Source organism: Anopheles maculipalpis, chromosome 3RL (genome assembly GCF_943734695.1).
Source record: "Anopheles maculipalpis chromosome 3RL, idAnoMacuDA_375_x, whole genome shotgun sequence".
NCBI lineage: Eukaryota > Metazoa > Arthropoda > Insecta > Diptera > Culicidae > Anopheles > Anopheles maculipalpis.
The window spans coordinates 82,986,298-83,011,719 of NC_064872.1; the positions used below are offsets into that span (position 1 = coordinate 82,986,298).

Sequence of the window (25,422 nt, forward strand, 5' to 3'; positions counted from 1 at the left end):
TTATAGTCAACTCCACCCGTTCGTTTTGCCACTGCCGGTGTGTCCGTGGGGCTTCAGTGTTGTTGCTGTTGTTCCTCGAGTCTCCTTTTGCACCACCCCGCCCAGCGCACATACTACAACCACCCACCCCATCCCAGATAGCTCCGTTCCCTTTCACTCTCAACGGTTCGCTAGCGCCGTTTCGCTCGCCTTCTACATATCGAAGTCTTCAAGCTCTCCAAGCTGTTCTGGTGACCGTAAACGTAAGATCTTAGTAAGAGATCGAGCGAGAGCGTGAGCGTGTAAGTTAAGGCAAACGTCTCACAAGTGAAGGAGCAAGCGAGAGAGTGAGGGAGATACTTATGCCTAGTAGTAGTGCCCAACATGCCAAGATGCTGCCCAGTGTGATCAACGAAAGGGAAGCAAACCGAAACACTACCATGTGAGTGAGAGGCAGGGGAGGTCGCCTGCCGACTACGGTGTTATGCGAGATACCGTTGACACGTGTGACGTCAGGTCTGGCTGATAGTCGGGCAGGGACAATAGGAGAAGTGAAGGGGTCCATTATTTTACCACTCAATCGATCATTACACGACCGATCTCGTACCAACGAGAACGATACAAACGATCTCGAAACGGTTGGAGGCTGGACATTTTTACAGCACCTCGGCTTTAAACGCAGTGCCGGATGCGTTTTGTGGTGTGTGGCGTTCGCACAGCAAGAAAGAATATTCAACCAAACAAACAAAAAAAAAAACGGCACCATCAGGCAAATGAGGCACCAACTAAGCATTCTTGTGAACGAACCATGAAATGAGATGGAAACCTCACAGGTCCGGTTATAACGTCCTGGGTCTAGTTGCTGTGCGATCGTGTTCAAAGCCCTAAAAACCGATCCATATCCTCATTTGTCCGATGGGAGTTGATTTTGGTTTTTTTATGCTCTTAATAAACCCCTCCCTTCTCGATCTCTTGGGCAGTTTACAGCTGCTTCAAACTTCAGGCGGATTGTTCAACTGAAGGTCACACTGCGGTCCAGATGTGAATAAGAATTTTCTTGCCGATTTCACAAGAAAGGAAACGATCGAATCGTTACCGGGTGGACAAACAAAGCATGCTAGACGAACGATCATCTACTGAAGGGCTGATGAAAAAGGGTTGGCTGGCAAATAAATCTGCAGTGCGTCACATCCGGCTGACATGCAGATCGTGGGTTTGATTGAATTTTTGAATGAAAATTGCACACCATCAGTTTCGGTTCCGGAATATGAACTTGAGTGGCTTCCGTCTTTCCATTCTTGGGCATGATTTGTTGTTGAAATTATTCTGAATGAGCAATTTATGTTTGATATATGCAATGAGGTAATGGTTACGTTCAGCATTAAAAATGATTCGGCTACCAAAGAAGCGAATAAAATACGCTCAGAATTAGATCATGTGATTCAAAACTACTTGCAATTTTTGTCTAAAAAAATAAGATAAGATCATATACCCAAAAATAATTCTAGTATATCAACAAAAGAAACGTTTAGTGTATTTATTGAAAGAATGTATTATTATTATCAATTTATTATTACACATGATTTATTGTTGCTTACATTATTTGTTATATTTTTATTACTACTCATTATAAACATTCTACTTCTGTTTGCTGAGACGATTAGGCATCGAGATGTCTTGACCAGCCTTTTCTGACATACTGCATTAGCTTAGCCCTAGGCTCGAATTATCCGAACGAGATTGGTTTTCTCTCTGTGGCATTAAATTAACCATTAAAACATAATTACTTAATCTGTTATATACCATTCCTACTACAAGGACTTACAACACATTTATTTATTTATTTTAAGTATGACGGCTTGCATCGTATTGTCATCTATGTCACCATAAATTTGTACTTTTCATATAGCAACTTGTTTTTCTGTTGTTCAGTTTTCAATATATCTAATTTGATTGCTTCCAAATCAAACACAAAAAACTCTATGCTTTATTACCGTTATAATTAGGAACCAACAAGTCATTGTGTAGGCAGTTTCTGTTACCACAACTGCACACACTTAATGCGATTTTAAGCATTCTGACATAAAAATTTACGAATCTTTAACCATATCTGTCCTAAGCCACCAAGCTCCGCAAACAAAAGACGCACGCCCAAAAATCCCACCACCCACGGAACAACTGTGCAAGCGGTGAAGGGTAACCCGCTGGATACCGAAATAAAAAACAACAAGATCGAAACTAAAAAAAAACCCCACAAGCATAGTGAGTTCGTTCAGCTTCACTTCCCGAATCTGGCCCGGGTGGCCGATAGCGACTCCACTTAGTAGCAAGCGAGCAGTCACCATTTAGCTGTGTAATGCGCGAATAAAGACTAAAGGCATAAATGCTGCCGAAGACAAATGACGCCCAACGGGCGCAGAAAACCCTGAGGGCAGAGCAATATAAAGGATCGCGCTTGGTCGAACGGTCCCGTATCACACGGCTCTGCTGGTCGAGGGGTTTTGGGAAACATGAGGCACTCTACCAGTTCGTGTCGAAATGGTACAACTTCACGAAGGAGAAAGGTATTGGGCGGTGGTGACGAAACAGCGAACGTGTACCTTTGACGTTTTCGCGCACAGAGTTCAATGTCAATGGCGCAAAGTTCTCCAACGGCAGTGGTCGCGGTTTTATGGTTTTTCGTTTTCGCACCCCAAAGACTCAATGCTTTGCCCTCGGTGTGGCGAACGTTGATCCGTCGAATGGGTTTGCCAGTTTGCCGAGAAACGGTAACATGCTCCATACCAATGTCAATGTCACGCAGCTTCCCGATCGGGCCGAGGGTCAACAGACGGTGAAGTGCCCGTTAATCCATTTCTCTTGCTTACCCAGTGGCGGCTGATTGATTCGCAAAGTGGTGCTTCAATTAAGGTTCAGATCGCGTCTGCCTGTAACGGTGTAATGGTGAAGGTTCGATCGGAGCACCTGAAGGGAGCTGCAATTGTACTGCGGCTGAGGGTCTGCATTAGATGCACTTGGTCAGGGGTGAACAAATTCTTTTCATTTTTCATAACATTCGACTTCAAGTTATCTACATAATAAAAATCAATCTCTCATTTGGTAAAATCTCTATTCTTTACTGAAACTTTCATGTTTTTTAAAATAATTAAAAAAAAAATAAAAAATAAAAATTTAAAATAAAATTAAAATTTATGAAACAAAACATTTGAGTTTCACTGGTTTCGCATCATCATACGAGACGGTGCTTCATCTTCTGCCTGCAGTCCACCTCTGCTCTACAATTACTGATTTATAATGACAGAATAAGCCCAACATCGTCGATACTCAATTGAAACTATAAACAAACAACATAAGAAGGAAGGCAGGTCGAAAAATTATGAGCATAAAGCTTCTTTGGTGAAACGATTGCCTATCATAGCGTATATATTATGTGGTACTGTTATCTTTCACTGTCCAACATGGTAGCTAGGAGCAGGTAAAGGGTATAAAGAGACGATTTATGCAGTTCTTCTAATGTTTCTAGCCGTTTGTATCTATTTCACATTGAAAGAAACGAATTATTGCACCATCCTCTTATTCTTGCCATTATAAAACTGAGTTTCTAGTGCACTACAGGCACTCTGGTGATACGTTAGATGTGTTTCTTTCCTTCCTCAATCACATCGCGTATTGCGTAGGAAGAATTTTGTATAAAAATTGCCATGTTCTGTACGGTTCCAGCTGACAGGAAAGTATAATGTTACCTGAATAAATGTGCAACCAGCATGTTACCAATCCCGACGACTACACGAGCGATAACCAAGTGTGTCTTGTGACTCTTACCCTATTTGTTTCATCCGCAAACCCTCAGCTCTTGAACTTTGCACACATAAGCTACCGTGAGCCCCCGCACGAAGAGACACGAGACGGTACGTGTAAGCCAACCGTCACTAACTTGCGCACCATGTACACCCGGTACAGACGGTGGCCAAGAAATTAATCCCACTGCAAGGTAATGCAGTACATGCCGGTGCGAATGAGTTGGATGCTATCCCAAAAAAGGACTCCCCACTCGTAATGAGTCAGCGGTTTCTGAGTGCTCGGTGCAATCAGTTTAACTGCGTAGAAACGGATCTAACTCTACTCCGATCCGTGATCGTTTGATCGTATTCTGCATTAAAGTTGAGGTTAACGAAAACAGCCAACCTTCCCGTAAAGCAATTTTGGGATGATTGATACACAGTTCTGTCTCTGCTTGACAATGCTATTCTACCATACGCACACAAAACGCAAGATTGAATCAACCTACGCACCTTCTCTTGTGGGAAGAATGGAAGTAAGATATAAACAGATCCGATTTTGCTTATTTAGATCATTTTTTTTTCGGATCACACAATCACTCGCTTACCAGCTTCCAAATCTTTTCTTGGCCAAATGGAGCCAAAACTGGAGGTACGTCTTTTACGCGGTACGCTCACGTTTGAGGGGTTTTTTTTTTTTTTTTGTCAGTTGTCAAATGGTTGATTCGTACGGCGACTCGACAAAGCTCCGCGATCCAGCAATTGAGATTATGCTTATTGTGGATGTTCATTGACCCGGATCCCAACCGCACAGCTAGAGCGATACGTTCATTTCGATGCTGATCTACCCAAGTCGCTAAAATCTACCAAAATGACCTTTTTTCGGTATCCAAATTAAGGGTCCTGGGTACGGGTGAGCTTGAAATATTGTGTCTCGAAGCTGGCGAAATGTCATGAGCAAATATTCGTTCGGCATGATTCTGTTTCAGGTTTTATCTTTCTCCACGCAAAGCTTACGAAGGGGTGACATTTTGAAGTTTGTTTTTTATTTTTTCACAGAATGTTTCAAATCCAAACTTATCTTTCCGGACAGCATTGGTTGGCTTCAATTATTGCGTGTTACGATATTAGAGAAATAAATGGATTTTTTTACAAACTAAATGAATAGATTGCTTGGTTTAGGCAGAACAATAGCAAGGAAGTAATCTATCAAACGGTGAGCAGATTAGCTTCGAAAAGATTTGCCCTTTTCTGTATGAAGCTCATCGGTACTACTTTGTGCCTCTTCGTATTTGAGTATTCTGTCTTTGGAAACAAATAATTTTCTGTTTGTTACTTTCAGCAGGCCATTCTTAAAGCAGCCCTCGGCCTTGAAACAGTACCTTTAGAATCAAACAGTTCCCACAAATATATAACTCTCTTACTTAACTTTTCTACTAAAATATTTTATGATCCTTATGCTGTGTAGATATAGAAAGAAAATAAGATTTGTTTAGCTCCAATTGTTTCGTTTCTAGATCCGCAACCAGATCATAAACAATGACCGATAAAGTTTAATGCACCTTCCAAATAGGTAAAACCAACTGCTCTCTCAATCATTCGCGTTGCCATGCGCGATCGGCAAACATCGCGACAAACAGCTTTTGACGGGGGCGAATCGAACTTTGTACGGCCCGCCAGCCATCTGGACCGAACGGGACTTGGTGTGAACTTTTACGCTACACGCGCTCCAACACCTCCGGCACCTGTGAGCAAAATGCGTTCATTAGCATACGGGACCAACTCGAAGTCCGGCGTATCATTATTTTGCAATCGATTCCGATTGCCCGCGGTGCGCTTACTGACTCATCGAAAACTGGGCAGCGTTTAGATGGAAATCTTGTTCCCGAGATCACCCGAGTCCTTGATCTTAGTAGGGCCGCTCATTGTACGACCGATTGATCGATCTTGGTGCCGTGCATTGTGGTCCGACTGTTTCCACCAAGGAATAGACTTCCAATCGATATCTCTCAGGGCGGTTTAAGTTATTTATTTTTTAAGTTTGCCATTTGCAGCAGAGTTGATTGCGTAATGTGTTCTAGTTTCTAGTTCTCTCCCAGAGGTGCTTGGATGCCTGGAGAACGTTTTGCGAACGATATCGGTGCCGATAATTAAACTTTAATTGTGCTATTTGTTCTGCTGCTGCTGCTGCTGCTGCTGCTGCCAGCACTACGGCGCTATTAGTGGGCAGACAATACCGGATCTTGTAATATGATTTCGTTTCGACTTACTACATTTATTGTTAATGAGCTAAACCCTAGGGTGAAGCATTTTATGATACGTTATTATCTTCAACTTCAATGATTAATGGCGTACACATAAACCCCATCAAACGGACCATGTCATTTCACAACTTTAGACCCCAACACCGCGCGACAAAGTTCAGCGATGGTGTGTTTAAGTGTTTTTTGACCGCAGTTGACACATTCGATCCCGGACACCCTCTAGGCGTAGGCTTGTCCAGAACGCCTCGAAAGGTAACTTGAATTTCTTATTAAAATGTCAATAACCAGCGCGCGCTCTGCTCGTATCCTACGGGCGCTGCCAGGAACGACGACGCCCATTGCGTACCTTGTACGCTTTCGGTAAACTATTTACGACTCCAATCAGGAACGAGATGAAGTTGGCGATAGGTGTTCGGGCTAGATCAAAACATGCCTATGTGTACATGGTGTTCTACCGCAACCAACTGTCGAAAAAGTGAACGAACCATTGAACACCAAATCCCTTTTCCCGATTGATTATCATGCTGACTCGATAATGCTTTTTTTACGAGCTGCTTAAATTATGAGGAACTGATAATTTCTACCGCCAGTCTAAATTACCGCCCAAACTGCTGCCGGGTAGGTGGCACCAGCAGAACCAACACCCGGTCTACACGCCCGGAACGAGCCGGTCACGGAACGTTGTACTTTTCGCGAAATCGCGGGATTTTTGTTGCATAATGGCAAGCGGGTGCGGGACTAACACCCACCCAAAAGACCTTGCCGAGAGGCCGAGAGCTGGTTGGACCGCTGGAGATTGAAAAAGGTATTTCCCAGATCGGTCGTTTCGTTCGTTCTTGTAAATTACCTTAACAGTCTTACCGCCATCAGGAACCGTGCTTCGCGACTGCTTCGTGTTGATCGAGTTGAGAACGATCACGAAAGAGCATAGGTGCCAGCCGTTTGACGGTGAATTGATGTTTGATTAACTGCACTTTTCAGTCGGTCGGGCTGACCACTGAACTGGGTAGCGGGTATTGATCACCGAGGGCAGTTGGTTCCAAAACCGTGCTAATGCCATACAATTCGTGGCAAATCGTTATCTGCATACGCGTTCAATAGTGTGCCAATGGGCAATAAGCGAATAAACGAACGGCAATGGTTATTTGGAGGCCTTGCCTACCGTCTAATCTATGCCGAGAGTTGAATTATTCTTTTTCTTTGATACATTTGTAGATATTTGCTTTAAAGAAAATGTGTTTAAAGAAAATGTCTCTCTCTCTCTCTTTCTCTTTCTCTCTCTTTCTCTCTTACTGAATTGAAGAAGTCTATGAGAAAACAACAACCAGCTTCAGCATATACTGTTGCCTGCCTAGCGTAATCAGTTTACATTTCTCACTGGAAAAGGTTCTACCAACTAGTTGCCTGAAAAGACCAACGCTTCTTATACGTTTGAAATATGATTCTAAAGAAACCTTAGACCTCTCGCTGTACCTTTCTTTAAATCGCTTACTAAAAGGTGAGGAAACAGCTAAGACACGCGAGATGCTAATTGCATTTGAACAAAAGCGAACCACTGATGACAAATTATCTTTGCAACAGTGTCTCGTACTCCCGGCGGTTTACCAAGCTTTTAAATGCAATGACAGACTATGACTGTGAATGGTTTCTACATCCTCGATTTTAGTACATCGAGAACGTAACCGGTCGGTTTATAATGGGTTGAATGATTCAATTACCTGCACGGTTCACACGCTACTGCTGGCGACACTAACGGCTCAGATAACTTCAGCCGTCGATACAATCTCCATCAGCCTGCATACGTAGCATACGCCCCATATTAAAACTAGCAACCAGCCGTACCGACTCATTCTACCACGCCATTTTTGTATCTCCTCAAAAGCAAGGAAGGCACTTCACACTGCCATTTAACACTTCTCGATCTCGATGAGAAAACCGCTCCGTGCATTCATCGCTGCGTCGTGAATCGACATATAGCATGACAGAAGGAATCTAGGAAGCGCGTACCATTCGGACAGCTTCATTTAGAGTCATTAGGGAAATAGGTAGTGGCTCCAACACAAATCGATCAATTCGATCATGCACGGATCAAGCCAACGGAATGGGCGAGAATCTATCGGTAAGCTCATTACAGTGTGGATCAAGTCGCTTGGTGGAATGTTTCAGTTTCGCATACCTTAATCGATCCAATCCAGCAATGGCCGGATTGTTTTGAAATAGATTGTTTTCAACAAATTAGGACAATTACTGTGGCCATAAATTCAACTCCCGAGATTGATGTTGGTTTCGGGTGAGATACACAAAACCTCCGCGTACGAAAGCAAAACCAACCAACTCTCTATCGTCCGCGGACGATATCGATTGTACAATTTTACACTGCTCAATCGTATATTGAGTAATGTCAAGGACTCGCGGCTCGTGAGACAATTTATTGATCGTTATAAAATAACTACCTCCAACAGTGAGCCAATGGCGATCGTAGTGTAACAAACGCTAGCTCGCACGCTTGCTCTTTCGCTCCTTCTGATGTGAGGTAGTACAATGTTTGTCCCTTGAAACGATGGAGATCAGGAGAGTTCTCGTGTCGTACAACGTCACAGTCGATTTGATCCGAAAACTGGCAGGAAAGCGCACGATCATCACACGATCAGCTTCGTTGGTTATGCTGAAGTATCATTAAAAATTAATTATCGATGAAATTTAACCCCGTCAGAGCACCAGGGCGTTTTCAATGGGCATCGAAATGCAATTCTGACATAAGTTTATCGTTTATTATTTAAATTTTATTTGCACCGTGTTTTCCCACACACACACAATTATCAACATTCGATGGGATATAATTTATTTTTAATTCCAATAGGCTTTTTTCTCTCTTTGGATATGCATCCGGAACTACACCTTTTCGTAGCTCACAAACGAGGTTGGATTATTCAAATTGGATCAATCTAATGCGATCTCAATGCAACCTACACGTCCGATAAGTCTTCCGGTCACCAGGTAGACCAGATTACGGCGATGGCTAGGTTCAATGTATCGTTGCCGTTCAGCCGAGGATAACTATCTTGTCAACCGGCGCACCAAATTCCATCAATTCGTCAACATTTTACGAGCATGTAAAGCACGCCTCATGGGGCGCCTCCTTTACGACCGTGGCTGAACGTTGATCCGTCTGAAAATATGTGGTGCAGCAAGCGTAGCATTCGTAATGGTATGTCAGGCTTTGATTTGATGGATCGGTCTCGTTTGCGTGCTGGACATGTGTTTTCGTCACTTTTCTGTGTGTGTAAAGGTTTGAAATTGTTCAACAAGATTTTAAGTTCCGGTGAGAATCGTCGTACGATGGGACCATGTATGTTTTGTTTTGTTAATTTTTCTCATTTCAAAAATAGATTTTGTTCACAATATGAAACGCACCTCCAAGTTGTGGGAAAAATCATCACCACATTTTTTTAAAAGAGTTGAACACCTTATCATTTTAGTTTTGTGCTCAAATTTTTCGAATAACAACATTTATTCAAAGTTTCTTTTTCTCAAAGTTTCTTTTTCGATTCAAAAAGTCCTTAAATCTTCATGAAAATATTGTTTTATTTTTTAATGTAAAACATAAATACTCTTTTCTATTATCAAATGTTTCTACAAATAATTATACAGAAAAATTCAATGGCATTCTGAAGAATAATATACAATACAAAACAATCTTCCATCCTTTCAACACTCTTGTTCGCATATTTTGACAAGGCGTTCACACAGGTCAGAATTTTACATTTATAAGCTTCTCACGCAAAGCTGTCATTATCATACTAATAAATATTTAACAAACTGTCAAAAATTTAGCTCCACTCTACATCAAGATATCTTTTTTGCTTTATTTTGCTATTTAAATAGCTCTGCGTCTTTTCCTCGCTCAACCAAATCTAATTTTCAAGTAAACCAGCCGATCAGAAAGTACGGAATTCGTGTGCCGAGGTTCGTGTGTCGCGCCAGCATTGCTGTCTTTCGAATGCGAGACCTTGGACGGCCTTGACGCCGTATACTACCTCTCTACTTCTCTGTCTTCCTTCGCCCTCAACATGTTCGGCTTCACCTTTGACGCCAAAACGCAACGGTTGACCGGTTCGGACGTAATTTTTCAAAACTGTCTTGCCGCTGGTCGAGTCCGCCCGACGCTACGAGCCATTGCGTTTGTTGCTATCTGCTGTGTCGGGCACGGCTCATGTAAAACCAAATCCAACTTCCACTATCAACGCGGGTCCGTTTATTATGCCCGCCTGGAACTCGTTTTCCTGCAGAACTCCTTCAACCTAGTGACGGTACGCTTTATTGGGGCTGAAAGTGCTCTCGTATGCGAACCTTTCCTGCCCACGGGTGGAAAAAAGGGTACGAAAGGGCTACCGTTCAAGTGGAACCAATTTTTGTCTGTTTCCACACAATTTTTCGATGATGATAGGTGATACGAAGTGGAATGTTTTTGTTTTTTTTTTTCGGTTCAAAATGTATCACCCACAGTTAGCCCGACCCATAAGGCTTGCCGTTTACTTTACGCGAACGAAAGAGAAGGAACATAAAACCAGGTCCAAACAAGCCCCATCGGCAAAGGGCTCGCCAGTTGCCGTGTACTGTTGCCGTGTTGTTACGTACATTAGGATAAGGTCAGTAGATGAGCTGAGCTGCAGCAAAAACTGACACCGGCCGAGATTTCTGTGCTGTGATTTCTCACTTTGATTGCCGAATTGAACACATTCGGCAGCCCTTTCGGTTAGGTCGATCACTCGATCACTACCATGAACTGCAACCTAATCGTTGCGCCAGTATCAAATAAACGGAACACGGTAACTGAATCGCAACGCATTGACACCGCGTCGAATGCAATTATGAGAAGGGCTCGTTCGAAAGTGACGTTAGACGCTGGAGCAGCTGGGGCAGGATTGGGTTTTTGCTTGGGAAGGTTTGTTTCACCATCGTGTAAGCGCTGCCGATGGTACAATGCTGGCTGGTCCTTGATCGTAAGTGTCAAGTCAGCGTTGAACAAATTGTGATACAAAAGCACGCCACAGCAATCGTCAAAGGCGTGTTGGGCAATGTTCGGTTTGAGGATGCATTGAGCTCAAGCTGGAGTTTCATGATGAGGTCGGCCACAATGGTCGAGGTCGCGTTGTTTAGCTAAGGGCTAAGAAGTTAGAGACGACTAGTTATGTCGAGTTGATCTGTTTCTAAAATAAGAAAGCATTTATGGATTTGATTAGAAAGTAAGAATATATCACAATAACGTCAATTAATGTAGTAATGATTCAAATGAGACGAGACTTTTTAACTATAAGGCATCGGCTGACTAGTCCTTGTTTCTTTCGTTTGTATTTTTTTTCCTTTCGATCATTGTCTAAATCAGCTACTGGTTCTTGATTAGTTTCCAAAACCAATTGAATTTGCACAAAAATTAAATTTAACCTTCACAAAAAAACTTTGGGAAGTTGTTCTAAGAAGAAATGATTGATTTTAAGTTCTTATTTTCATAACATTTATGATCGTGATTCATCAACATGTACTTTATTTAACTCGAAACCAAAAAAGCATATATAAATGAATAAGCACATGTGTTTATTTTGAAAATTAGAAGATTCCTTGCCTCTTTTTTTCTAGTAAGATACGATCATACAACCTGAAAAGGTCTTTCGATTTTTTCTGTATGTAAATCTCATTGAAAACATAGATGTTTCCTTGCTTGCTTATGAAAAAAATGTTTGTGTAGTAGTAAATTTATTTGATATCTCTCAAATTTGTATCATTTGTTCGGCATAAAAACCCAATACACATTGGTCAATTATTCTAAATTTTGCTGTCAATTAATACACTTATCTTTCCTGCTTCCTCCATCCCCATTGATCTAATGGTTTCTTGATTATCGTTCCATTCAACTCAATCCAAAGTGCCTTAGCCGTGCTTCCCTTGAACAAATGAAGCTCAATGCTACAAACGCTTTTAAATGAACTATATTCAACTGGACCGACCTCGTGAGTGGTGGTAATTTCCTTCTCTAAGAACGCCCCTCTTCGTACGCTAGTACCCCAGGCCGCCAAGGACGTCGTCATACAAGTCAACTCTAACACCCCACAAGACGCATCGGTTCGCACAAGCACCAACAACAGGGTCCGAAAAGCACCTCATCCAATCACACGATCTAATCACACAATGTTCGTAGACAATTTACATACCTTTTGGATTCGATTCCACCAATGTAAGGGCGACAATACTACAACATGCAATGAAGAAAAACGACTACAAAAAAAAACTCACACCAACAAGCCTGTTGATACATTTTCTCATGCTCCAGAACGGTAAAGAGTGGCTTAGCACGCGAAACGGTATAATTACATTAACCACACCATAGTGGACAGCCCGGCGGCATGACACGTCACCAGAAGCGATTACGGCTACCAGAAGCGGAATAAGGAACCGTGCTCGTAGACACCTCACCAAGAACTCGTTCGGTGTCGATGGGAGTTACCGGTATGCCGGCAATGAGAACTGCAATTATCCAGCGCTTTAACCACACAGCGTGCTTAGAGGTTTTCGATCGAGAATCGATCAGCCGAGCGGGTTGATCGATTTCACTGCTTCGTGTTCCTTCTCTCGATGACTCAAGCATCGGGAGAGTAGTAAGTACCACCCGTGTATCAACGGGAAGTCCGTGATCTGGAGCGCAAGCGAAGGTTTCGCACGAATCTCCGTGATCTTGTTCACGGCCGTTGGTGACCTTCTCGCCGGTATTACTACACACTACGTAATGTTTTACCGGGCGGGAATTGGGTTACGTTTGCCGGACGGGTCAGTTGTCGATCCGGTTTCACTTTCGTTCGACTTGTTGGGACAGTTGGGAATTCATTCAGCTTCCCGTTCCCCGTTCAGGTCCACAGTGGGAAGCAATCATTAACCTATAGCTAGACTGACTTCTGGGCAGTCTTGCACTGTGGTGTGGTGAGTGCCTGGGAACCAACTATGAATAATTGAGTTTGCTTTTTTACTTTACGTTGAATCTGTGAGGGAGGGGAAAACGAGTACTTATGTCACTGGACACCTTGCTCGTTGCTCATTCTCCAACGATGATTGAAAGATATTCTAATGCTAGATGTGATCCGGTCCTAGATTAACATTCGCAACCGCGAGCGAGTAGGTCAAGTTCCCATTCCTACATCTTATGCTACTATACTCGAAAGAAATACGTTTTGTTTTTATTTGCTTTTAATTAATTTATCTGTTCTTTATCGCTCCAAATGAACGCGAGCGCAGGTTGATGGTCATCGACGAAGATTAAAATCCTCCATAATTACACCGCCCGGTATCTAACGACCGAACGAAAACATTAAACCCAATAACGGCTACCAGCGTGACAATAAACAAAGAACCCCAAATTTTACGATCAATTAAGAACAACGGAACACAACAACGACCCTTCCCTCACGAGCAGCTCGCTCCGTTTCGTTAATGGAATTCGTGGACAAATTATATTTTGGCAATTAGTTCGCACCACCACCAAGCTTTGAATACCAGCCGCTCGGTAGCCGGGTATGGTCGTACGGTGTGGTGTAAAAAATAATTAAAAATGCTTCTTCCATCCTCTCACCGACGCAGGGGAACGTTAGATGAAGCTTAGAGTATCATTTTGTGTCTAAATTCCCTTTCGTAACAGCGATTCGTTAAGCCTCGTTTGGAACGACCTTTACCAGCGCTAAACAAGCTGTGCGGAAAGTTTTGCAGGAATTTGGCAAGAATTCTAGCCAGCGAGGGACACTAGCAGGGATTAGATACGGCTATGACGAGAAGGTTGAGGGACATAAAGTGCAGGAAAAGCGTTAAAGCAATCCAACTTCCGTCTCGTGTCAAACCATGCGCACTGTACGATCAATCCTTCCTACCATCGATAGGCGTAAGTTCATCGCTTGATTTAGCATTTAAATCATTCGTTTAAGTCGAACATCAATCATCACGCTCCGCATTCTGGCACGTTGCCGTTCTTTACTCCTAATCATTAACTAACAGGTGGTGGTCCCGAGTGGTGAAGCGCAACAGTAATCAGTAAAAGCTTACGAGCGAACAAACAAAGCAAAAAGGACAAAAAAAATCATTCCCCCTATCCATAATTTGGCATAAAATCATCATTTTTGAAATCAAAATTCTCGAGAAGCCGTCTGCCGCTTGCTTGGGCAAGCTTAGCTGCTAAATCCACTAATGGATTGTATTGCTTTGTTCATTCAATTCAATCCGCTCGCTGAAAAACCATGCCGTACCGTACCAGGCGCTCTTACCATCTAACTGGGGACGGAAGTGACGAAGCGTTCGGCGAACGTGCGGACGGAACTGGGCAACACTTTTTGTTACCTCATAGGCCGCTGAATGTGCTGAACACGACCTTGAATTTGAGGTGTGTCGTCCAATTTAATGGCGCCCACGAGGTAATATGGCACTTACTGTTATTACTACGGGCGGGCTTCGACATTTTCAGCATCCGCTTGTCGCGCTGATCGTCGGGAAGAAAACTTACGTCTCGTTACCGTAACTGTATCAGATCATGTGGCAAGGGAGAAAAAGCGAAAACAACAGACTGGTTATGGCGTGATCTGATAATTCACGATTGCTATTATGTTTTCATGCCACGAAAAGTGAGAAGTGGGAAGTGTTTGAACAAGAGAGAACGTTAAGATGTGGTATAAGTTCATGATCATTCATTACTTTGTAAGCCAAAGGGAACGATTTTTCTATGGTTTAGACAGTCTTTTTTATTCTTTAGAACTATTTGAGAACCATTTAGTAAATGGAAAACTATATGTCAAACATTTACTCATCGAAAGGACCATATTATCAGGTGTTATGCATCTACGACATTTCAAACATTTCTATCAACAAATCCAAAGCAATCCTATATTTTGACCTTCCAACTAATGACCTTCAAGCAAGCCGCTTTTATTGACGCGATCTCAGAAACAACAGTCAATCAAATAATTTATTATGTAATGTAGAGTAAATCCAGTTTACAGCCCCAGTTTACCTTCACACCAAACCATCCTAGACTGCTCCTTATTCAGGGCACCGGTATCAGCGCTTGCTCCCCGAAAGTGCGTGTTGAACTTTCACGCCTCATTTCGAGTGACAGACAATCAGATTAATAACCGCTTAAAACATTCACCCCCGCAAACAAACGCGACAACTAAAACACGATAATCCGATCGCCAGTTGAAACTGCTGCTAACCTGTGTACCGGCGACCGGCCATTTCAACCGGTGACGCATATTTGCACTACTACTCTCATTTCCTTGATCTGCTTTGCCGCGTCAATGGCAAAGCACGCGTCAACGGCTGCTCGTCGCATTCCACTCCGGACAGACCAGAACCGCACATACCGCCGAAGGACGGCCACTAGCATACATATGGCCACGTGGCACTGAAGCCACTGTCCCTCCTAGTCTGCATCGCACGAGGAAAGCATTCTGCCAAGCGTTCTGTGACGTTTGCGAGACGGAATGTGCTGCGTTTAGCATGTGTTCAAGGGGACACATCCGTGCCCGCACCGGTTCGCGCTTTATATAAAGTTATTAATTAAGCGAGGGCACGAATGGTAAGGGCAAATTAGTTAAACTAAAATAACAACGAAGTACATCTGTCGGTACGTTGTGCTTCGGTGCGTCCGAAGGTGCATTTGGTGCAGGATCAAGTCATTCCGTGACGATGTTTGAGACATTTAATTGATACACAGCGAACTATGGTGACGAATCAAGGAAAGAAATCTTGTGAACATGATTGATGAGAGGTTGCTCTGTGCAAAGGATTCATGCGATATCGTTTGGTAATTATTTGGATTGACATGTGTATTGGATATTGAAGGTTCTATCGAATTGCTGCAAGAACTGGAAACAAATAGTTGGTTATTTTATACAACAAGTAATGAATGGGCAGTTAATCTCACACAGGGTGTGTTTTTCCTTCTGCTCTGCTCTGCCCTCCTTGGACAAGGCGTAAAATAAGCCTCCCGAAACAGAAACGCTTTAAACACATTTTTCTAGCATGCACACGCTCCGTAAAGTTTGGCCCCAAAGTGCGCCCCATATAGGTTTCCCTTTGAGGAAACTATCTTGGCCACCGCGCATGCCAGCAAGTAGCCACAGCTGATCGGTGGCTGCTATTACGCGTTGTTTAATCTGTGTCACTCGTGTACGAACGTGTCGGCCAGACGGTCATCGGTACGGTGACCACTCGAAATGTCGGAATTGTATGCTAATAGGCGATTGCTACGGATTTGAATGAACAAATTACCGGTGCACCGGTTCATGCCACTTACTTCACTGAGCTAGTCAAAGCGTGTCGATCATAAAAATGAGCCACAGGTCCTTGACAGCTCTTGAGACGCTGTTAAAATCGGCGCCATGCGGAACGACCGATTGTGGCTGGTGTAGGAGGTAAAAATGCATGCTTCTGGGATGGAACGGGTTGGAAAGATCAACCACACTTCAACAAAACTAAAACCACCACACACGCACCACAAATCGAGATCAACATGCGAGGTCACCCGTAAAATAATGTATCGCTTGAAGGTTCGTCGCTTACCGGTTTTCCCTGCACACATTCCCAAAGCAATTGCAAAAGTCCTTTGTATTGTTGGATGGATGGAAATTAGAAGCAAACATTAGTCCAACATTAGTGGAAGAAACGGGTTGGTATGCCAATGGAACGGTACCTACATTTGACACAGTGTGCCAAAAGGCGTAGCGATTCACCGGTTATGGTAGTAAAAAAAAACACACACACACACACACTCTCGCTAAGCGGATGTACGAGAGCCTACGAGCGTCAAAGGCTGCAACAACATCAAGACGGCCTTCAACGACCTTGCACGTGGTAGAAACTATAAAACTGCAAGCCGTTATGCAATTGTATCGAGACATTCATCGGTTGAGCTAAATTGTTTAGATCCGATGAGATTTTTGTGTAGATAAGTTATTTATCTATTTATATTATTTTTTTATATATTGATAACGAAGTGTGAAGAGTGATATTTCTCTCTATATAATTTGAAACATCATGTCACGAGAGTTTAAATTGATTTATTATATGAAAAAACCATTTGCACAACCTGAATAATGCTCCGCGAAAATTACAGTTCAATTAACATCATTCGACTTGTTTTAAATGTCGAACATGTTTGCTGCCAAATGGCTCAATTTTTTCCTCGTATTTTTGTTTTTGCTGTTTAAAAATGAAATAACTTATTTAAATATTATAAATTAGTGCTTTTATGAAACAAAAGTTTTTCTGTCCGTCACTGTGGATTGAATGCGCTTTACACATTGCCTACATTTAGGCGTATTTATCATCGCATATGCGATGAGTAACGGAAAAACATGCTAAATACGAAAAAGTTTAAACTATTAATGTGCATTTAGTCTCAGGAAATTAATACATACGATACATGATTGAGCTATGCCAAACATCGACTAAACGCACTCATATTATTAAGTTGATACTGTATTATGTGAAACTGTAAGGATAACTAATTAGTCGAGAGCAAAGTAAACCAATTAGAATCTGTCAGTATTTTCAGAAAACGTGTAGGGTTATTTTATAAATAGTTAATGATACTGTAATTCGACTTCAACAAAACCAAATTTAGTTTTTAAATCATTTATTATGTTAGGCTTCATGAGGATACCCATCCTACGTTAGCTTGCAAAATACATCATCCACATTGTTTAAATGAGGTGATGCAGGCGACAGCGGCGCCAGTCATCAAACGGCAGGCCGGGGTTCAAATTCCATCCGGAGCGTCCCCCCGTAGTGAGGACTGACTATCCAACTATGTGATATCGGGAAGAGTCTAGTAAGCCATTCGATGACCTTAGAGGACGTAAAGCAAAGAAATGCTTATATTTTCTTTGTAAAACCTATCATCGTCGCAAAATGTACCCTCCCTTTTCTATTGTAAACTAGTTTTTAAGCTGTTTTAAATAAACATTTTTTTAGAAAAAAGACATTGTTGCTTTTAGGAAAAAGCAAATAAATTTTATTAAAAAAGGCAACCGGTCATATGCCATGTATCATGAAATACCGCCTAACAAAACAACCATTTTTGAAAAGCATTCTAGGGACACTTTTTAACATGTCATCGTAATCCATTTACATAACCACAAGTTGAAGAATTTTCTTCAGTGTTTTTTTAAATAGAATATGTTTACAACAATTTACTTTCAACAGGCGCCCTATGAAACTCTTGAAAAAATAAGCAAATTTATTGATCATTTCATTCCATTTAAAACATTTTTTCACGTCAGAAGAAAAAGTAGACTAGTATTATCGAATGGTATATTTATTGTAGGGTGGCCCGGTGGTGTAGGCGGCCTGGGTCAAACGGCAGATCCGGGGTTCAAATCCTATGTGGATCGTCCCCCCGTAGGGATGACTGACTATCCAACTACGTGGTATCGGCAGCTCTAGTAAGCCATTCGATGGCTGGCGGGACCTAGAAGGTCGTGAAGTCAAGAAGAAGAAGAAGATATTTTTGGTAGTTTGTAAAAACTAATCATGATAAATCTATAAATTTTCGTAAATAATAAATGTTTGATAAATATAAAACACAAAGTGACACATGTTGATCTCGACATGCAGATGCAAGAATGCATTGTCTCAATTTTTTTTTTGAGCTCATCATTAATGAACATCCCATTCACATAGTACATATTTCTTTCCCCTTGCTGCTTTTTTTTATGCTAAAACACATACCAATACATTTTTACTTCCTCTTTATTCGCTTTGATAACAGATAACAAAACAAACATAATAATTACATAAATACAAGTCAACATGAGTCTCACGAGATGGAAAATGGGGCGGGGCGCAGTGTGAAAACAATCATCATGGTTCAGTCCATCCAATAACTGAACCATGCACAAACGCAGCTGCTGACTATCGCGTGCCAATCTTGTGCAGGGCTGGGTGTCCACGGGAAAGCGTGTGTCGGACCGCGTAACAAGGGCTATTTGGTTGCAATTCCGCGATCTTCTCAGGCCGCATACGTGACCAGGGTTGGCGATGGGTTGCGTAATACAGGAAACGTTCCCAAACCCCCAGGAAGACAATCTTGGTGAACCGGTTCTCGAGCTGGCTGACTGTCCGACCGAACAAATACACAGTTACGTCAGCAATCACGTTCGGCCCATGGCTTGCAGGGCAGCTCGCATTCCTACAGTTTTCCGCACCATCGATTAGAGGTTGAATTTTCATCTCAATTTACTCCCGTTCTTCTTATCTTGGCTGGCCTCTGTGGTTAGATGCTCGCAACGTGCAAGGTCACAAACCCCGTGCAGCATCTGACATCCGTGGCAAAAATTTGTTAATATCACAGTTAATTCGATGGTGTTTTTTTGGGAAGTGGAAACTGCGGTCGTTCAGGAGCGTTTTCCCTGCGAGCGATGTTCACACAGATGTTCATATGTCACCCCGCCACCGGTTTTGGCAAAAATAAAGATTCTCGTGGTAGATCCTTAGTCGTTTGCAGTGAAGTACGGGTGGAGCGAGACGGAAGTGAAAAGACGTGAGAAGGCTACTGGGCTACACATTGATCCTAGGCACTAAGAAGCCCTGTACGGGCCTGGGGCAGTTCGTATTCCCTTCCCTGCAGGGAAGTCCTCTAGTAGTGACCACCCTGGTGGTGGCTGACCGGAGCCGTCTTGTGCACTACCGCGTTGAATCCCGAATGCTTGTCAGCGGTGTAGTCAACGGTGCGCACCGAACCGTCCGGTTCCACCAGCGAGTACTGTCCCTTGACGACATCACCGTCGCGCGTTTCGTGCTGCGACTTTACATCTCCGGTGTGGAAGTCGTTTACTCCGTACTTGAACGCATACTTTGGTGGGGCCTGTTGAGATGAAACGATTTAGGTTAGAAACAGCGCTAAATTTTGCCGAGTCTTGACATCGGCGCGTCAGACCACTTACGTAGTAGTCGACGTGCTCATCCTCATGGTACTCATGATGTCCATGGCCGTCACCGAGCGAGATGCGTGCCACCTGTCCATACTGATGGCCACCCTCGAGCTGATGCTCCGAGCCGTAGTAGTCTCCGTATCCACCGGGGAAGGCCGCAGCGAAAGCAAGCAGCGATGCAAATACTACAAACTGTCAGGGAGAAAGTGAAGAAAATTCATCAGATCGTTGTTCGGGAAAATTCGTTATCGCATCTCTCCCTCCCGCAAAGGTGGGTCAGTTATGTAACCGACCGGTGTAAGCGATAGTGGAGTCACCGGATAGGCCCGAGGACTGTAATCGATGGGCAATCATGCCTTATTTAGTGCCCCATGAGAAAACCAGCGCTAAACGGTCGAGGATCGTAAACGATCGCCTATCAATCGATCTCTTCCGGACAATCAACCCAGCGCACACGCTCACACTCATCACGGGTCACCGGCCTTGCACCTGCGATGCGATCCTAAGAGAAGCTAGCAAACAGCTCCACCTGCATGGGAGAAAGCCTGTGCAGAACGTGTCACTCTCCCTGACGCTTATTCCGTACATTGGACCGGGCGGGAAGGTTTCATCGTGTCGCGTGTTATGCATTATGCAGGCAGAAGTTGCTTTTCCCGCGCAAAACCAGTAATTATGAAACGCAAACGGAGAAGCCAACGGCCGGAACTGGTTCCAATTGACGCCTCGTTAACGCGTGTATGTGTGTGTGTGTTTGGGAAACGGAACCAGAAAAGGGGGAGCGGATACGCAATCACACCCATTTTGTGACATCTTGGTGACGGGGTTTACTTTTTACTTCTTATTACTACCGTGGGTAATGAGTGGAATCTCCACCAAGTCGCCACAAACAAACGTAGATAATTGGTTTGACGATTGATCCTAATTGCAGTGGTATGTCCGGTTATTGTACGATCGCACGATATTAATGAGAAAAAGCTAGCTCCTGATCGAAGGTTTCACGTTTAGCTGGGTGAAATTAAATGTAGCTTAACCAGTAATTGGTTTGTTTTTCCAACTCTAACAACTGGTTTTAGGAAACCTATTTAGAGATCTAGTGTTTTTATTATTTTGTTTTGCAAATCAAGCTAATCATTTACAGAAGGAAATGTCTCCTTAACTATGTGATTTGTAACTGAATTGTTGATTAGTTTTATGCGATCATCAGAAGCAATCTCACATGACTATATTCCTCCAACAGGGATTCAACACAGACGAATTATTTTTCCAAACATTCGATGAGAAATTGCTCAAGACAAGGCAATAGTAAATATAACAAAATTGGTACATATTTCCATTTCACCAACAATAAAATTTCATAACGTTGAATAAAGTACGTTTATGGCGTGAGGACGAATAAAACTAACAACAGAACATCGGCTTAAACCACATAAATATTACTGCCTCTTCTGGTATTATCCTTCTACATCTTAGAAAGGCCTGCCTTTAGACTACATTTGTGCTAGCTATCCACACCTTAAACTGAAGCTTATTTCATTAAAAATTATCTTGATTCGATAACATTTATATCCAACTAAAAAAATACATATTTTTCAAAGTTAAAAACAAAAAAATGTCATGGTTCACAATACACAAGTACAAAATAATATACAAGCGAAAAGGATTCCCAAATATTCCGACAAAAGTCCCACTTCTAGATCAATTTTGAGCGTGTAAAGCACTTTTGTCTCAGTTTAACTGCTACAAGAAGACAATTGTTTCAACACATTCCAACTTGTGCATAGCGATTTAAACAATGTAAAATGTTTTACATTTGATGCGTTAAACGCACTCTTGTACTTGACTATCAAAAACTTCTCCATCACAGCGTTTAATGATCTTCCGAACGATGCCGATATACACTCGAACTGGCTTCACCGTGAGGGACAAAACTTTTGCGTAATCATTTTCCGATTTCTCAAATATTCTTCCCTTTTTACATTCGACCAGAGGTTTTATCACTTAACGCACATAACAACACAAGTTCACCCACTATTGCATTCTTTTCACTTAATCCAAAACTCAATTCCTGATGCTGCTGTTTCGCTTTTTTCCCCAACTTGCTTTTGCTCTTCGTTACACGAAACAGAACGTTCTGCCTTACCTTGAAGGCCATTGTGATGCGTAAAATTGTACGGATTGCACTAAACCGGCGAATCGAGCGAAAGCGTGGAGCTGTAGAAAAGCTGTTTTCTTGTGGTAACGTTCAACTGTACCGCACTGCACAACGGACGCTGGCTGACTGATGTTTGAACCATAAAATTTCACCCCCTTTATATAGGCCGAACCGGCCGAACCGGTACCGGTGGTACCGGTAAAGAAAGCGAAAACTGTTCAGCGCGGAGTTTTCCAACCCCGCCAGCTGGCCCGATCCGCCGTAACACGCACCGCACGCGATCTCACGCGCAAATCCGAACCCAGGCTTGGTGGGTGATCTCCGGGAAGAGATGGTTGCTTGGAAATCACTGAAAGCATCGGCCCAAGTCTATGAGGAGTGCTGTTTGCCGTACACTTCTTCTCCCTTTCTTAGTGTCGTCGTAACACTATGGTGCGATGGTGGATGTAAAGGGGGACGTGGGTGGGTTTTGGTGTGCGGTAAATCGGGTTCGGGGCTTGATGTTAGTTTGCACGTGTGCAGGGAAATGAAGAGGAAGCTTCGCTGCCCACAGGTGCATTTCGATCGAGCTGCATCTGCATTAGGTTCACGCGCCTGCCAGGAGATTCGTAAGCGAATAAATAGAGAGCTGTTTTTGCGAGTGTGATGTTTAGCATACGAATGGAAGTTGTTTTAGCATAAGTAAGCGTCGAAAAAGCTGTATGAAGTAATATATTATAAACATTTTACCGTGTAAAATATTAGGAGCATTAGAAAATTTCTTATTACAACATAGCAAATGGGTCAATAGCATTTATATATCGATTTAAGCACATTTCTCAATTATTCTCGACACAGTTAGCAAGTTTACATTTTACAATAGAAATAAAATCCCTCGAAAAGACCAAAAACGATGTTAAGTTCGCAAAACAATCCTTGATTCGTTACACAATTGGGTGAAAAAATTGATTTTTTCAAGAAATAGAAGGCTATTGATTCATACTGGTTAAACATTTACCCAAAAGTCATATAACAATGTCAAACATTTCAATTTCATCTAAATGAATCACAACTCCCTAGAAATAGTTATCTATAATCCAGCTGCTTGACCTTGCAACTGACAATCAGCACTTCTCTTCTACCCTTTTCCACTGAAACAATTATCATTTGAACATTTCAAAACGACACCAAATTGAAAAACCACACCAGCAGGGCAACCAAAATGTATCGGTTCCATTTCCATCCACAGCTTCAAATTGCACATTTGCATTCCAAACGTGTCCGTCTAGCGTACGGCTGGAAAATTGCGATCCGTGTTTGCTAATGGCGGAAACTATGTGACAACCACCAAACCACGACAAGAAGGAGAAGGCACCGGCGACAACGGAGGGCCACAAAAACACGCTGGGCTGAGAAATTATTATCTCATCTCCGGCACGATCAGAATGACACAGCACACTTACCTGTGAGGTCATTTTCAGGGATAAGGTCAGCTGATTGCTGACTGCAGTAGGGTGGTGTTGGACTGTGTCTTAAAAATTTGCAAAACACCACTTCGTATGCCATTGAAAATGATCTGAAAATTGCAACCCAGTTCACAATCGTATCGCTTATTTTTAAGTCATCGATTTCGTGCAATTCATGACAGCAGACCAGTCCCCACGAAGACAAGGGAGATGACGGTGGGATGGCTGGAAATTTAGCAAGGATCGTTTTCGGTTCGAAATATTCACCAATTTGATTTGCAGCCGCTATTACGACGGCAACCGTGACCGTGCGGGCGAGTAATCATTAGCATCGGCTTGGATACGGTTCGTTGGGAACTTTAAAGCAATGGACGGCTTTTTGGGGGCTGGAAAATTCGTCTAATGCTATCTTTCTTCAAATGTAGGGCCAATGGACGGTTCTGTTTAATTTTGTTTTTCGTTTCTAGCTCAGTACAGTTTGAAGGCGGCAAATCGTTAGCTCAGTGTCTATAATTTTATGCTCCACATTTGAATCGGTGGAGTGGAGTTTTTCACATTTGCAATCGCTGCAATGATGAAGAAAAACGCCCATTTTGAGCTTTAGTTGGTGTGTTTGAAATGGAAAGCAAGCGGCGTAGCATTGCCCTTGCTTTGGTTGAAGTTATTATTAACTATTATTAATTCATCTCGGCAGTTAATTGAACCTTGCTCATGCAATCGATACGAAGGATGGGCTGTATTGTGCATGTATGATGTAGAACTTACGATGGATTAATACTAGTATGACTCAAGTATTAGTCAAATCAAAATAAAAAGGAATATGGAAAAAATAATCCAAATATTTTTTAAGTTCAACAAAAGCCTAGTAGCAATTGAAGTTGCGGTTCATTCAATTTATAAGCGTAATATAATTTATCTGCAATTATTGCTGAACTCTTGAACTTTTTCGTCGTTCTCATTATCTGGTTCATGTAACATTAACACCTAACCATTGATACTAAAAATCACTTAAACTTTTTGACTCTAGTATTGAAAAATTAGTTTTTACCTGACTTTCAATGAACCTCCTGAGCTTCAAACACTCCTGCAACGTTCAATTACAATCATTACTGTCATTAAAAACAATCATGCAAAAGCTCTCCAAAAAATATCTGTGAAATTACCAGCAATAACTTGAATACAAATGTTTTATTTACATCCCAGAGCTATTAACAAAATAAATCTTTTTGAGAAGCAAAGAACGCACTTTAGACGCACCTTAAACCATTCCTAAAGCTCACATGGATCAACTCCATTGAAGCGACAAAAAAGTATTAATCGCAAAGCGCCAAAAGAAGGAAAAAAAGGCATACACGAACTAACAATAATAGACCAGGAATACGCGAACGTAGTGCACTTCTTGGCTCCTTCTACGCAACAAAAGTGCAGTAGTTGCAGTAGACTACTTATTGCTCGAGCAACACCGAGCGTAGCGTAGGTAATCGATTATGCAATATTGTAATTGTGTGCAGCTTCACCTCATCTCGGGTGAAAGAAAAACGCGAACTGATCGGGCAACGATTATGACAAAGAACCACCAATGGTGCTGCTCGCGAAGGAAGAAATAGGTAAACCCACCGAAAGGAGAACACACTCAACGCTGTACCCCGCACTCTTCCAGACGGGCAATCCATCCAAAGTAGGCCACAGCGTGTGCAAGATCATATTAGGGCAAAGATCGCACACCGCGCCGTAAGGGCGAATAGATGATCTATGCGAGTGGTAGCAGCAGCATAACATGACACGACACGGTGTAATGAGACAGTACCGCATAAAACCTCCCCCAGGAATAGAAGCCTT

At 42.5% G+C, this 25,422-nt stretch overlaps 1 protein-coding gene across 1 annotated transcript; it reads right to left on the bottom strand.

Moving 5' to 3' along the window:
• Window positions 1-19,691: 19,691 nt before the first annotated feature.
• Window positions 19,692-23,592, bottom strand: LOC126561072 (cuticle protein 19-like). Its single transcript, XM_050217017.1, has 3 exons — window positions 23,581-23,592; window positions 19,999-20,178; window positions 19,692-19,919 (listed from the first exon to the last, which is right to left on the bottom strand). The coding sequence occupies exons 1-3, from the start codon at window positions 23,590-23,592 to the stop codon at window positions 19,692-19,694; spliced, it is 420 nt and encodes a 139-aa protein (XP_050072974.1).
• Between the last annotated feature and the right edge of the window lie 1,830 nt (window positions 23,593-25,422).